The following is a 16445-nucleotide window of genomic DNA, read 5'->3' on the forward strand; positions in this document are numbered from 1 at the left end:
GCGGCCGGGAACCAAGGAGCCCCGAGGCGTCTCCACTAACCGCCGCCGCGGGTTGCTGCGGCTCGCGGGGTGCGAGCACCCGCCCGGGACCCTGGCAACCAGGGGCGCGCTTGCGCGTGCGCAAAAGTACCCCTCCTGCCCGCCTTTTCCCAGCTGGTCTTCAGGTGCGCTCGCACTTCCGGCTGGCCTTCCCGGGGCGGAAACTCCAGGGTCCGCGCATGCGCCTTCCAACTCCCCTGCTGGGTCGGGAGAGGCGACCCACGGCTTCAGGTGATCCCGCCCCTCCCTCTCAGCACCAGACCAATCGCGCGGAGATGGGTGGGATTTTCGAGAAGGTGGCCCGCCCACGAGCCTCACGAAGCGTGTATTGATTGGTTGGCGCCTCAGGCGCAGGTGCGCGCTTCTCATTGGGTGTGGGCGGAGCGCGGACAACCGAGGCTCCTACGGAGACTGCAGGTGAGCGCGTGCACGCGCCGCGTCTCCGGCCCGGGTCGGGTGCGCGCGTGCGCGCGAGCTCGCCGGGGAGGCGGTGGAGAGCAAGATTGCGGCCCCTGTATCTTCTGCTCCGCCCCCTCCTCCTCTGCCGTCGCTCCTGCCGCCGAGACGCGGAGGGAGGGAGCGGCGTCCCCGCCCGCCGCGCCACCAGTCCGACTCTCTGTCCCGCCGTGTGAGGAGCCCGCCGAACGGAGCTCTGTGCAGAGACCCGAGCCGCGGCCGTCTCTCTGCAGGTGCCTGTTAAGAGGCGCCCGGGCCGCAGCCGCGTCCCGAGCCCGCTGGCCGCGCGCTCGCTCCCTGCGCTCCCGACGGGCGGCGGGGCCTGCGGAGGCCGCCGCGGGGTCCGGCCTCAGTATGAACCGCAGCCACCGGCACGGGGCGGGCAGCGGCTGCCTGGGCACCATGGAGGTGAAAAGCAAGGTGCGCGGGGCCCGGGCTGGTTGGATCGGCCGGCCTGACGGGGGCCGGGACCCCGGGCCTGGGGAGGGCAGGGGCTGGCCAGGGACGGCCTGAGGAGCTGCCGCTGGGTCTGGGACTGTGGGGGGCGCGGTGGTGGGATTTGGAGGCTGGAGATGGTGGATAATACACTTGCTGAGCAGGAAACGAGGTTGGGGGCTTTGTGTCTGCTCTTGGCCCAGGTAGGAAGAAAACCAACGGAGCATTTAATCTCTCGTTCCTTAAATCTCATTCCTATTCAAGGGAGGGAGTAAGGGCTAAGGCATACCCGAGGATGGGGGGCGTTTAAGCGCAGCGTGGCACGAAAGGTTCGGGGAAATTCTGCCTACTGGCCTATGAGAAAAAGGTATTTGGAACATCCGTGGGCACAAAATGTTACCCCTTTCTGTGATTTAAGGGTGCATCGAGTGGTGGAGGAGAGAGTCCAGTAAACTAAAGAGCCCTTTTAAAGTGAGCTTTGCTTCCTGCTGTGGGTTTTTCCAGCATTAATTTTGGTATGCATTTAATTTGTAAAATTAGCACTACCACCTTTCAGTGCACACACACTCAGCACCTTTAAGGAGCACTTCGCAGTTTGAGTCTGGATGCTCATTTCATTCCATTATGCTACCTTTTCACATGAGTGTTTTAACTCTTGACCAACGGTATGCCAATGCTGATAATTAGGTTGCTGTCTACTGAATTCCTAAATTACAAGGCTGGCTGAGCAGGGTAGTCTGTAGGGATTGGTTAGGAAATGCTTTCCAAAACGCGTTTTGAGCTGGAATTTGAAGGTGATCGGCAGCCACAGGAACATTTTCAGCAAACAGTTCATGAATTGAAAAGCCAGAGGGAGCTTAGATATTTATTTTGATTCTCGGAGAAGACGGGGAGGTTTGAAGGGTTATGACTTCGCCAAGTTCTGCTTTTATGACAAAACCTTAGTATTCTTACAGAATAAGAATATAAAATGCTTTATAGATACAAAAGAGAGGCTTGGGCCAAGCCCTGAGAAAATTTAAAATACTGTTAGGAAGACCAAAACACATAAAAGAATGGGAGAAAACTAAAAGCATATCGACTTCAAAACATCATTGACTGTAAGACTGCTTAAGAAGAATGCAAAATCAGGGAGTCATTTTTGAGTGGAGTAAGGAAAAGCTCCCTGCAGCCTGTGGGTAGAATGGTTTTTATTATCTGGAGTTGATAAGCGAAGTTCTGTGAGTTGCTGTAACTGAGATCATCACATCAAGAATAGTCTCCATTCATTTTTAACATAATTTTAAAATGTTATTTGCAACTTATATAACAGGACATTCACGAGTTTCAGAAACTATTCTGTTTTAACAAGAATTAATTGTAATATCAGTTTAAGGAGTATGCTCTTCCCTGTGCCCTCCAAGGAATTGCCATAGCAAATTCAAGTGACAGGCTTTGAACTAAGGGTTAAATGACTCAAAATACATAGAGCTTTTTTCTCTAGCAGCATAGTGGCGGTAGTGGTTCTATGCCCAATGGTTGAACCTTCTCATGGCATTTCTGCTATAAATCCAGTTTGCATTTGTGGGAGTTGAGGTTATGAAAAGAAAGACACTTATGATATTGCATAATGTTAAAATTCGGTTTGTAGTCCTAATCTTGGTAGCAAGTCTTTAATTATTTATCATAGGAAAAAATGAGTAGGGATTCTTGGTGCAGTGATAAATAACATCAAGTGGTAATTTAATTCTTGGACTAGAAACCTTAAGCACTTGGGGACTGGAATTTCAGGCTTTCTGCCCATCCTCTGCCAGCTGATTTGTGAATCTTTCCCATACTTAGGTGTAAACTACATGTTATATATTTGACCTGCCGTACTGCACTTTTAGTGAGCCATGTCTCTTAAACTGAACCAAGACATTCTGAGGAACCTGCACAGAATGAGGGGTTCCACTTCTGTTCTAGCTATTGATAAATAGGCACAATATAGGTACTGTTACTAGTGTGTCTGTTACACTTTGGGTTTTAAGTATATATTATTGATACATTTGTTCTTAATGGATTAAATAAAACACATGTCAGCTATACCATTGAAAAAATATGTGGACAAATAGTTGGAAACAGTATTTCTTTTTTCACTGCTTTGGTGGTATCACAGCTTTTTACAAAGCTCCTCAGGTAGGGGAATGTAACCACAGCTAGGTCATGTGCAGATCGACATTTCAGAATCTTTTTCTTCTGCATAGAAAACTCAGTTTTATTGTCTTTGCAGAGTTGGGAAAGTTCTTAGTCAGTAATCAAAGTGATGTCCTTTAATAACCTTGGAATAGTCTTGGAACTGTAGGTTTCTTAATTATTCATGGACAAACAATGTTAAAATTAAGTTTGCATTTCCAGAATGTACCAACAGTTTCTGGGAGAAGGGTGTCCAGCACATTCTGGGTGTCCTGGATAAATGAGACCAGGCTAAAAATAGTTGTATATGATTGATGTAGTGAATAGTTGATTGGGTCTTAATTTTATCTGTATCTTAGCATTTTTCTTCATGTAGTAAAAAGTTCTCTTAATCCTATTGTTTTGCTGCAAGAAGCATAACAATTTCTCTTGTATTTTTTTCTGCTAACATTTGCAAACAGGGCACATCTGTGAAGCCATACAGTTTTCCATTGTTTTTATCGTAATTTAAGCAAAAAGGAAAAATGTTGAGCGAAGGATTTTCATCTGAAAGTTTTAGCAAAGACATTGAAGCCCTAAAATGTTCAATTCTTCGATATTACTCCCATTCATGTATTATGGGAAATGATAAGCCCTGGCATGAATCAGAAAGTACTAGAAACTTTATGTTATGATACCAGAATAAAGAAAATGGAGGAGAAACTATGACTTGATAACATCATAAGACTGACTGATAGGAAGGGCAGTCCTGAGTTTTTATTTACTTTGAAACGTGAAGGTGTGACTAAACTTTTTGAGAGCTTTAAGTATGAGTCACTTATATTCTTGACAAATGTTAGTGTTTATGTTTCAGGAATGTGTTCTGGAAACTTTTAATTATTTAATAGACGTAAGAGGTGATCTTAGTTTTTATTTTAATTTAAAACTAGAATAATGTGGGGAAACAAAGGCAGATTAATTAACTTCTTGGATACAGCAAAAGCCGTGAATCCGTAGGGTCCTTGGGAAAATGAATTGACATATTTGTAATCTCAAATTATTCTGATAGACACTTTCTCTGCATACTGCTTAAGGCTGTCTTAATGCATTAGTATTTCTTGCTAATAATAGATACTTAGAGGAAAAATGAGTTTAGTGGTCAAATGCATTTGGCAAACATTTGTTTTAAAAATTTGTTTTTTTAAATCAACCATAGGACTTGACTGATCCTTTAATAATCTGATCTCCATTGTGATTCCTATGAGTGTGATTGTAGTTACATAGCATTTCCCAAACTTCTGTGACTGGAACGCTTTTGAGAAAGGCTGATTTCTTAGCATTCCACATTTAAGGACATGCCATGCTAGTTCCATAGGAAGTCATAGATCCTGTTTATTATGGACTAGATGAAGCTAGTCCGTAGCATTGAATAAGAGCCACTTTAATAAGCTGGCATTTGGAAAGCAGAGGTGTGATTCTAGAGTAGGGAAGTAAACCTGAGAATCAGAGTTGTAAAGATAAATACCGGGCGGTGGAGGTATTTCCTCCTTGTTTGTGTGATCCCTTAATACCTCTCTGATGTAATTATTCTCTTTACCTACTAATTGGTAAGCTCCTGGTGTCGGCCTGAACCTTTCAATCTCTAGGGCATAGCACTATGCCAAACACATAAACACTTCTGTGTTAATAGGGTAGTTGTAGGATATATATTTGATGTATTAATAAAGCTTTTTTGCAGCACTAACATAGGGAAAATGCTTCTTATCCCTAGACTATTTCTTATATGATATACCTCTATTTGTATTGTATCTTAATGCCAAGAAGCTCAAAGTCCTTTTTGTATATGTTGCGGTTAATTCTTGGCACTTCTATGAAATCCTAATTCCTTTTGTTGGGAAGGAAACTTAGATGCTTTTTGCTAAAGGCCAAAATAAAGACTTGGGCACATCTTTGTTATCCCATGGCTTGAGTGAGAAGAGTACTGCTCTTAGGATCTGGGCTCCAGACAGGGTTTGAGCTGTGTCACAATGCAGGACAGTCCCCAGTGAGGCCTGGGTACCCCAGGGACTGAGTTGAGCCTGCATCTTGGAAGGCGTTCAGAGATGCAGCAGTGAGAAGGCACATTCCTGTGCCTTTGTTTTGTTGTTATGTTGTTTTATTTGCAGACAGTGAGGTTTCTGACCACAGGCTGTGTCGCTGGAACATTCTTCTTTATTAAGGGAAACAGTATGCTTGTTAATTTTTTTAATTGAGTCCTGTTACTTTTGCCTTTTGTTTTTTTAATTAGTATGTTCATTATATTTATAGTTTGGAGCTGAGTTTCGCCGGTTTTCACTGGAAAGATCAAAACCTGGAAAATTTGAAGAATTTTATGGATTACTGCAACATGTTCATAAGATACCCAACGTTGATGTTTTAGTAGGCTATGCAGACATCCATGGAGATTTATTGCCCATAAACAACGATGATAATTACCACAAAGCTGTTTCAACAGCCAATCCACTGCTTAGGATTTTTATACAAAAAAAGGGTAAGTACCACTTTTAGAAAAATTATTTCAGAAATACAAGTAGTTTATTTTCTTCATTGATAGGATACACAGACTTTACCACAAACTCAATGAATAGACATTTTGTGGGAATCTTCTTAACCATATTAGCTAATAAGTGTGTTAAAATATTTGTGATATTGTTGATTTAATTAATATCTTTACACTTCAGTAAGTGTACTTTAGAAGATTTGTTTTTAATTTATGACCTCTTAGATTTTTTTTTTTTTTTTTTACTAAAAATTAGGAATTGACTCTTCAGTTCATTGAATGGAATTTTATCCCTTCAGAAAGATGTGGTAGAAAGAGTATGACTTTGGACTCAAAGAAACATTCTGGTTTTTGGTGGCAAGTGGCAAGCAACTTTCACATGCTGCCTTTATTACTTAATTGAGAACCCTAAGGGAAGATGTTTACCGTCCCAGATCTCGTGTCTTCATCTATTGAGTGAATGTGTTATAGGTTTCCCCCGCTATTTGGAAGTCAAGCATTCCTGTGAAAGCTCTCCTAAGTCCAAATGGTGTAAAGTGAAGAAGCAGTTACCATCTTGTAAAATTGAAAATCCTCTTTAGATTTCTTTAAATTGGTGGAAGCAGGTACTAATGTAAAGCAGACTTTTTGGATAGTAGGGGAGACTTGTATCTCATAGGATTACTAGAAAGATGGAATGAGCTAAGTGCATGCCCGGGTATGTAGGAGGCAGCCTTTCTGTTTTAGGATATTTCTCAGAAAAATTAAATTAGTTAATTATCTGGAAAAGATAGCGAGTCATTATTTTGGGGATGTGTAAATATTGATAAGTCTTGAAAACACTTGAAATAACTGCTCAAGCCTTTTCAAATGTATTTGAGTTTGTTTTTTTTTTTTTAACTTTGCAGCCTCCTCCGTGTGTGTGTCTGTGTGTCTGTCTCTCTGCAGATAGGCATGGGGGGTGCCATTTATTCCTTTGTCTTTGGTTATCAGAGTGGTTTGGAAGGCCGGTGTGAGAGCAGGAAGCCCAGTGTTTTGCCAGTGGGGACAGTTAAAGCCTTAGCCTGTTTGTAAACCAACCCAGAAAGCAGTTTGAGAGAATGGTAGGGATTACCCTTGAAGGTGAAACTTTATTTTTCCAATCAGTTGATAAACATTTAACCACTCCCAGGGCTTTGAAATTCCACTGATTATGTATCTGCTTTTCTGAGTTTGGAGGAACTAAAGTCCACCAACAAAATAAGTCTCCAAGGGTAATTTACGTCTGTATCTCTTGACTGTTTCCAAAATACTTCCAAATACACAGGTTCATTTTCCTAAAGAACCCCTACGATGGATTTTGTATATATGTAACAGGGGTGTGATACAATTAGTGTTAATTTAGGAAGATTACCTTGGCTGTTGAGGGTGAACCGGAGTGAGCAGCAGTCTAGGAGAGAGCAGGGAGCGGGTTGTGGTTTTTGTTTGTGGAGTTGTAACATACATGATCATGGGATTAGTTCTAGGGTGGTTATCCTCTGCTGCTTCCTTTTCAAATATGCTTATAACTAAGCAAAAGTTTTCTGGTTCTTAGAGGTAAACATCCAACACAGTTGATAGCCTTAGAATATGTTGATAGTCTTAGAATATGATTTAGAAATACATAGTCCATTCAACAGGAAAATTTTGTTCTTAAAATATAAATAAAATACGATATGACTTAAGCAAAACATGAAAGTAAGTTGGTCAATTCATTCCCACTTTAAACCTTCCAGTAGTTTCTCATTGCATCCAGAATAAAATCCTGATGCGTCCTCACCGCTGCATGGTCCTCCATCCTTCCACGCCCTTATGGCAGCCGGCCTCGTGGGCTTTGCCTTCTGTCCCTCAGACTTGTAGGCTTGTTGCTGTCTCTCTGCTTTTGCGCTTCCCTTTTCTTCTGTTAAAGAGCTTTCCCTCCTCATCCTTCAGGTCTTAGCGTCAGTAACTTCCTCAGAGGGGACTCTTCTGAGACCCTAGCTGAAGCCTCCTCCTTCCCACCTTTACCAGATGGCCCTCTGAAGACTCTGAATCACCTTACTCAGCACCAGTTAGCTTGTTTTATTGTCTGTTTTACAGACTTACATAGTGCGCTGTGATTCGTGGTGATACTTTTTTTCTTTTAAACAAAGCTCAACAGATGCTTAAGTAAAAAGTTGATTTTATGTCTACTTTAATGGATCTAAATTCAGGAAATTAATGTAAAGCATGATATTAAGTATACTTATATTTTACTGATTAATTACAATGCATTTTCTGTCTTGGCTTGTTGGTTTCAATTTAGGAATCAGTAGTGTGGCAGTTGCACTTGATATGGTACTAAGTAATTTAGAAAAAAAATTTCAAAAACATTTAAAATTCTAAAACCATGTGATCTTTTAAAATCTGATACACTACTAAATAATGTTTCTATGAAGTGGAAACTCACAATTGAAAGCATGAACTACTTTATAGTCTGAACTTGAAGATAGTGTTGTTTATCTTGAAAAGTTTTATGTCTTTTAATAATTTAGTGTTAGAAAAAATCCTCATACTCTATATTTCTAGGGCTGTTATCATGGAAGCAAAAACAAAACAAAAAACCTGATACCTTAAAAGTTATTTTCACAAAGAGGATCCTTGAGTCTTTGCCAACCTCATCCCCTATGGGGTTCAGAGTATCATTTATTTAGGGGAGGGAGAAGAGAAAATACAGAGTAGAGTTTTCCTTCTCTTGTTGTTTAGGTTATTGTGCAGTAAACAATTTTAGAAAATATTTAAAGGTTGTACCTTAAACACTCAGGTCATTCCTGTAGCTTTGGAAAACAGCCAGGGACATGTGTATTTTTTAAAAGCTTCCTTGGCAGACATGATGATCAGCCATGGCCAGGGTCCATTGATATGCAGAGACTCCTCAGCATATTTGATCAGAATGTCTACACCACAGCTTCTTCCTATATCTCCATCTGTTTTTATATGACATCAGATAAATACATGTACATCTTGGGTTTATACAAAGGAGTTTGTTGGGAACCCTAGGAGGGCCTTGCTTTAAGCATCATCTCATGTAGAAGACGGCCTTGTGGCCCAGACACCTGTAAACCGGGCAGGCACCTAAATCATCTCTTAGCACTTTACTGTGCAGTGGACAATATTTTCTAGATGTATTTTAAAGTTATGTTTTAGTGAATAAAGGCTTAATTTAGAAATGGTCTAGGGGATATACATTTTAGTAGTAAACTGTGAAAAATAGTTTAAGAAATCTGTGACTCCAGAAATAAAAAAAAAAAAAGAAATTATGGAGTAACATTGCAGCATATGACAAGAGTTGCTCATGACAGAAACTTGGGTGTCACCTTTGACATGTAACCTATTTTTCAATCAGTTACCAAGCCTGTTAAAACCATTGTAGTTATTTTTCAAATTTATTTCCCCATCTCCACGGCTTCTGCTCAAGGCCATGGACCAGCCTAAATTATGGCAGTAGCCTCCTGTCTTACCCCTAAGGTCCATGTTCCAGTTGGCAGTCAGAGTGAACTTTATAGAAAAACCAAAATCCTTGTTTTCTTCCCTTTGTCCTAAGGCTAAAGTCCATAATCCTTAACACTTCCTGGGAGGCCCTGTTTGTCTGCAGGGCCCCCTGCTGCTACTCGCTGGGCTCCTGACTCCTCCTCTTCGCTCCCCTTTCCTGCCCTTCACTCTCACTGTGTGGACTCCTTCGTCCTCCCATCTGCTCTTCTCTGTGTGTTGTACCCTGCGCCTGGAATGTTCTTCCCTCCCTTCTACCTGATTAGCTTCTGGCTATTTTTCCAGTCTTAGCATAAACCTCACTTCTCTGGAGAAGCCTTTCTTACTCTGCAAATCAGACCGTGTTCCCGTGTACATACTCTTACAGCGCATGTATTCCCAGCTCTTGGCAACTTTGTAATAATGTAATCGTGTGATTATTTGTCAGTTGCCATCTCTTCTTGTAGACTATAAGCATCATGAAAGTAGTACCTTACCTGTTTTCTTCAGTGAATCTGCAGCACAGAGTACAAAGCCTGGTCACATAGAGGTGCTTCTTAAATATTTGGTCGTTAATTTCTCTTACATTAGGAAATGAAAGTGTCTTCATAATTTAAGTGATGTTTATTTTAATCCTTTTAAAGTTGCGAGGTCTATTTTATTTAAGCATTTTGGATTAGAACAAGGGTTGGCAAACAAGACTTGCTGGCTGTTTTCATAAATAAAGTTTTCTTGGAACACAGTGTGCTCATTTCTTTATGTATTGCCTGTGGCTGCTTATGCAACAGAGACTGTGTGACCCACAATACCTAAAATATTTACTATACCACTCTTGATGGAAAGGGGTTTCAACCGGTGGATCAGAACAATTTTAAAAATTATTTCATTCTTCCCTGTCTTTCTACTGAACTTCAAATGGGTCATAATCTTAAACTTCCTTGATGACTCTACCTGAACTGTTACTGTACAGGGTTGCTGATGGGGTTTATGTAAAGCTTCCCCCACCTCCCACCCCCAGATTTGCTTTGTATTTATTATAGGCTTTTATTTCTCCTATCTGTGCCTGCCACTCACTAGTGGACCCTTACTCCCACTCTGAATCTGTGACTTATAACTCTCTGTGAGCCCAGGAGTGAGATAACCAGGCTTTTCGGAATTAATGTTTAAAGAGTAAGAGGTTCAGAGGGCCTGCAGGGCTCTTCTGTAAGTAAATCACAGCTTTCTGTGTGGAAGGAAGTGAGACATCCAGTTTGACTATTCAGAGGCATTGCAGGTGGATCCTCCTTGGTTCCAGTTAGCTGAGATTGTCAGCGGCGGATACGTGAGGTGTTGGTGTAAAAGCCTGTGTCGTGTACTGTTGCATAAGCCTGCGTTTATACAAGGGGAAGGTTGCCATGAACCAAGTTTCCAAACTTTCCATCTCCTTCTGAGTTTAGGGCTTTGATATACATTCTCAGGTAGAAAGTCACCTCCCATTCCCAGTGGACATTCACCTTTACACTTTAAACTAACACCCTGCACCCTGGCTTTCTGCCAAAATATTTCTTTTCCCAGTTGCTGGAAACTGATTAGCTAGATGGGCGAACAAAGGTGCCTTTGTGCTGGGGCATATTGCTTTTGAGAATTTAGCAGAGAGCATTCAAACAGTCTGGATGTGATGCCAAATTATGCAGATTTGGGGGGTTTTCATCAGTTTTCCCATGAATAGAAGTATGTAGGCAACTTAATTTTGTTCTGTTTGTATGGTCTGGAATTTCCCTTATAAATATTATGCAGGCTTTCTTAATTGATTGTTTTTAAATGAAAATAACAATTTTTGAGAAAATACATTCAGTAAAAAACTATTGATAGATTTTTGGCCAGATGTTTTCAGGAAGAGTCTTATGTCAGTGGATTTATTTCCAAAGCCAAATTATAAATAAAATGTCTTTCTCTGTAAGAACACAGTGGAAATACTTTGTCTATAAATGATCCCCAGGGGAGAAAATGGCAAAAAATAAGTTACCCCTTCTCTTGTACATCAATCTGAAACTAGCTTCTGAAGAATGTTAAAGCACCATGAAGAAAAGAACACTGAAGTTGTCTGTCCTCTGGCCCATAGCTGACACTTAACACTCATTATGTGAATGTAGATATTGATGTAGCAAAAGTACCTGGTCTAGTCTTTTCTCTGTAACTTATTTTGTACCCTTAATTTCCTGTTCTATAAGGTAGAGCTGACAATATTTTTTTCCTTAAAGATTATGGCTTTTTAGTTTTATCGCCATTTCAGTTATTTTTGAAACATGATTCCAACTTTTATTCCTGTTGCTAATTTCACTTCCTTTACTACCTTCCATTCTCTGATAAGATGTTCTGTCTGAGGAGGAGCTTCTTTCAGCAGTGTGGCATAAAAATACCAATTTTAGGTCCCCTGTTTTCCCTTAATTTACATAGGAGGTTATAAATACCTGGCTTAAAGAATGAATTCAACCCCCAATGTTATTTGGCCCAAACAGGTTTTTGTTGCTACTTAATTAGGTGTCAGTATTTAAAAATAGATGGTTTTTACCTAAAAACAAAGACTTGGAATTTGGCCACACAAATTCCTGCAGTCCACGAAGAAAAACTGTGGAGTGAGGAGCAGCTGTGCTATTTAATGGGGCGGGAGCTCCCCAGTTTGCCAGAGTTCTTACCACTCTCTATTAGTGTTTTCCACATTGTGAAGAAAAAAGTTAAAAATCCCATACCTCCGCCTCTTTCAAAAGTGGGAAAATGAAAGATTAAGAACTCCCCCTGAAAGCTGAGGGAGGCAGTGTTTATTGTAGAATACTAAAATTCCTTAGTGTTTGATAGGCATTCATCTAATCACATATCATTTAACAAACATATCTGCTTTATTTCACTACATTCTGTGCCCAGCCAGCCTCTGCTAGGTATATTTGAGTTTGTTGTCTTGATTTACCTTGGGAATCCAGTGTCCATTTCATGTCATTGAGTTGAATATGATAAACATGCAAATTGGAGGTTTTTTAAACAAACGAAGGGAAAATACATTTTAAGCAACTTGTTTAAAATTATGTTTAAGAATGTGTTTGTAAGACTGATCAGAATTTCATTTGCCAGAATGAAATTTAAGAACGTGTTTGTAAGACTTTTCAGAAATTCATTAATGTTGTTTAGTCATCATTGAGCTTTATCAAATTTTAACTTCAGCATTTAGTGGTTTTACTATGTGTGCTTGAGAGGGCCACCGAGTGGGATGTTCTTGGTATAGCGTATCTTGCTCCTGCACTACATTTTGATCTGATAGAAATAAGCTAATTAACTAGTTTGTTCATGTACCAAATACATTTGAGTTACCTTTCTGTATAGATTCAACTGTACATAAATGGGTGTTTAAAGCATCTCTATAATAATATTATTTTATTTTTAAACAGAAGAAGCAGACTACAGTGCCTTTGGTACAGACACACTAACAAAGAAGAAGAATGTTTTAACCAATGTGTTGCGCCCTGACAACCATAGAAAAAAGCCACATATAGTCATTAGTATGCCCCAAGACTTCAGACCTGTGTCTTCTATTATAGACGTGGATATTCTCCCAGAAACACATCGTAGGGTTCGTCTTTACAAATATGGCACTGAGAAACCCCTAGGATTCTACATCCGGGATGGCTCTAGTGTGAGGGTAACGCCACATGGCTTAGAGAAGGTCCCAGGGATCTTTATATCCAGACTTGTCCCAGGAGGTCTGGCTCAAAGCACAGGACTATTAGCTGTTAATGATGAAGTTTTAGAAGTTAATGGCATAGAAGTGTCAGGAAAGAGTCTTGATCAAGTAACAGACATGATGATTGCAAACAGCCGCAACCTCATCATAACAGTGAGACCAGCAAACCAGAGGAATAACATCGTTAGGACCAGCCGGACTTCTGGCAGCTCTGGCCAGTCTACTGATAACAGCCTGGTTGGCTATCTACAGCAGATGGAGCCCAGCTTTGAGCCAGAGGATGAAGACAGTGATGAAGATGACATTATTATTGAAGACAATGGAGTGCCACAGCAGATTCCTAAAGCTGTTCGTAATACTGAGAGCCTGGAATCACTAACACAGATAGAACTCAATTTTGAGTCTGGACAGAATGGTTTCATTCCTTCTAATGAAGTGATCTTAGCACCCAAAGCAAGTGGCACAAATACAGAATTTGAAATGCATGCTCCAGATCAGAAGCTCTTAGAAGAAGATGGAACAATCATAACACTATGAAACCATTGTTTGAACTGTTCTGAGTGAAGGATGTGACCGGGACTTGTAAATGTGGCTAGTTTAAAGCATATATACCTCTGAGCCAGGGACTTTGAATAGGCATGAGAAAAATAATATTGAAGCTTAAAATGTTATTATAATAGTAATTTGATAATTGTTAATATACACCTTGGTGGGTTAGAGGTGAATTTAAGTCTAAAAGGGGCCTTTGCTAATGAAGTTACATGCTTTTGCTATTTTGTTTCTAGAGAACTGGATGTTAGAGCACATTCTCACTGTTTGAGAGGACTAGATCATTTCTGTTTGAAGTGGTTGCATATTTGACCTGCTGTGCAGAGCCCAGTTAATTGTTCTTTTCACTATATTTTAAAAAATTCTACTGTGAAGAAGTTTCATTCTATCTTGTACCGTTGGGATCTCAGCTCCTATGTTCCATATTTTATTTTGATTTCTTAATGTTATTCTTCTGTTGCTAATTGTAACAATTTTTTCAAATGCTTTTTTTCCCCTCATTTCTAAGAGTTCAAACCAGTTGACTGTTTTTAGGAAATTGCTTCTTATGTTATAAAGCATTGAGCTATATTCTGGACATAAGAAACTGTAACAGTTGTCCAGGTTCATGTTTGTTCATCCTATAGCTTTCATATTTACCCAGTCACTCTATTTGGGTGTAAGTTATGTTGTAAAAGGCAATTCCATCAACTCCGGTAATATGGGAGACTCCCCTCCCTTAACCTCTTCTCATTCATTCCCAGTCTCAACCTCACTGGAAATCATTCCTTTTGTTTGTGTGTTTTATTTGTGTGCTTCTTCTACTCTTTTAATGTATTCGAGTAGTGTGAATCATGTTGGATAAGAAATGCACCCAAATTAAGAGATTTTTACACACAGGACACACTTGTGCACTTTTTATATGAAAAATTTGGGTTTTCCTTAATGGGATTTCTAGGAACACTGCTTACACTTTATGAAAAATATATAGTATTCACCTTTGACAGGTAGGATTTATCGCTAATAATTTTCTGAGGCTATTTATTACTTTCCAGTGCATCCACTTAGACCAAGCTAAGAGTAAGGCTGCTGACTTTCATCCTTGCCTGATCTCATTGTGTGCCCAGGCACTACAGTATGCTTGTGTATAGAAACTTAAGAAGCTAGTGAGGACATAAGTTCCCTATGGCTTATGGATATTTCTCTCAGAGTTATTTATTGATTAATTTTATGGTAGGGCTAGTACAGATACCTTTATAACAGTATGTGCTGTTAAAACAATGAAGAATTTAAATGACTCCGTTTTGAAGGATATTTTCTCTATATGGTAAAAATATATGAAGAAGTACAGTCTTGATTCAATGAAGATCACGACTCAGAATACTTTAATGTATTTTGTTCACATTGCCACTAAGCATATTATCACTAAACTATTAACTGCACAACATTATGTAACACAATGTGCTTTCTGTTGAATTCTCCAAAGTTCTTCCACTTAGATACCACAATTATTTTAATGGCATTCCAGCTTTAACATTCTGTGAGTTCTATAAATTTGACTCTTGAATGGCAAAATAATATTAATATGTAGAAAGTAAAATTTCATTTATATTATAAGCGGTGCAGGGGTTCAACATTTTAAGTACAAATACTTTTCACACACTACCTCTCTCTTTTTTTTTTAACAAAGTTTTAACATCACAACTTTCCTCTTAGGGAAAAAATACAAAATACTTCAGGGCTTGACTTTTTGTACAAATTTTAACTGTAAAATACAATTTATATGTATTCATGAAATGGAAATCAGAGCTGCTAATGCTTTTTATTTTAATTATCCTGCAAAAAAGGTGTATGTCAGTGGTGTTTTCAACTAGATTTCTCATTTAAATTATTGGTGAAATAATTGATTACTAGACATTATAAAACCAATAGACCTTGGTTATACAATAGAATGTCAATTCATTGTTAGTCTGAATTAGTTATTTCAAGTGTACCTTATTAAAAATACCGGTGTATTCAGCATAAAATTTTATGGTACTGAATGTCAAGCCTAACTGTGAATTTTGTTCTGTATCTTAAATTTATGATAATGTTCTCATGAGCTATCAACAAAATATTATGTACTTTTGTGAACTATGAATTTTCTAATTAAATTTTACATGTGACAACATGATTTTTACATGAATAATACTTTGTTTAAACTATCAAATGTCAGTATTTTACTACAATTTTATTATAAAATGTACATTATCACTAAATGAACTTTGATTTTAAAAATCAAATTAGCTTTAGTTGTGTATTATTTTTTACAAATAAAGATAGACTTGTATAAAGGCTACTTTCTTGGCTTGCCAATATATGAAAAGTTGCCAACAAATATTTACCAAATATCCCTTGTATAGAATGGACTGGAAGAAAATTGTCAAGTTGTAACAAGAGTCTGACTTCCTTATCTTAAACAATTTTTAAAAGACAAACACCAAATTATATGTACATTTACTGTAACTATGTAAGCAAGTGGCTGAGAACTGGAAGATAGTATTTTAAGGTTGTATGTTTAATGTGGGAGATGATGCTTGATATCGATCCAGAGTTATTTACATTGTTTATGATGATTTGAAACGAGACAGTTAGTTTGTAATGTAACAGCTTTATCTTCTGAAATTAAAATTCACTTAGTTACATTTTTTATTGCTACCCAAATGGTATTGCCTATGTGGATTGAATTCAGTCTGTCCTGAACTATGTAAAAAAAAGGCTAGGATAAAACAGACCGCTTAGGAAGCTGTTTCTAATCCCAAATTAGTCACCCTGTCGTTGGCTTAGTTGATATCTGTACTAACTGCCAATTCCTTCCTCTAATTTAAAGACAAGATTGAAAATTCTGAGTAAAAATTCAACATCATGCACATGGAACTCTTCACAACACTGATGGGTATTCAATAGCTGATATTCATCTCTGGGTTTCAGGGTCCATGAAAAAATGGTGTGGAACTAAAACACCCCTTTCATCCCCAAAATGTGACCCCAGTGCTGTTTGTGTCTTAAATCGCTGCTGCTGCCAAGTTTCCAGTTCTAGGTAAAGAAATTTGATTTTGAGGAAACATCGTAAGGTCATAA

The 16445-nt window shown here is 39.2% G+C and overlaps 1 protein-coding gene across 1 annotated transcript; it reads left to right on the forward strand.

Annotated features, from left to right (window-relative positions):
• The first annotated feature begins 482 nt into the window (after positions 1-482).
• On the forward strand, positions 483-15498 carry PARD6B (par-6 family cell polarity regulator beta). The gene is made up of 3 exons (XM_036901980.2): positions 483-915; positions 5371-5593; positions 12505-15498. The coding sequence occupies exons 1-3, from the start codon at positions 850-852 to the stop codon at positions 13332-13334; spliced, it is 1119 nt and encodes a 372-aa protein (XP_036757875.1). The 5' UTR covers positions 483-849; the 3' UTR covers positions 13335-15498.
• The last annotated feature ends 947 nt before the right edge of the window (positions 15499-16445 follow it).

Source organism: Manis pentadactyla, chromosome 5, assembly GCF_030020395.1.
Source record: "Manis pentadactyla isolate mManPen7 chromosome 5, mManPen7.hap1, whole genome shotgun sequence".
NCBI lineage: Eukaryota > Metazoa > Chordata > Mammalia > Pholidota > Manidae > Manis > Manis pentadactyla.

Bases quoted from the DNA above. Each gene is read 5' to 3' on its own strand.
- PARD6B (XM_036901980.2), top strand. From the start codon at position 850: ATGAACCGCAGCCACCGGCACGGGGCGGGCAGCGGCTGCCTGGGCACC. The intron at 916-5,370 runs GTGCGCGGGGCC...TTATATTTATAG, and splicing joins CCATGGAGGTGAAAAGCAAG to TTTGGAGCTGAGTTTCGCCG. The intron at 5,594-12,504 runs GTAAGTACCACT...ATTTTTAAACAG, and splicing joins GATTTTTATACAAAAAAAGG to AAGAAGCAGACTACAGTGCC.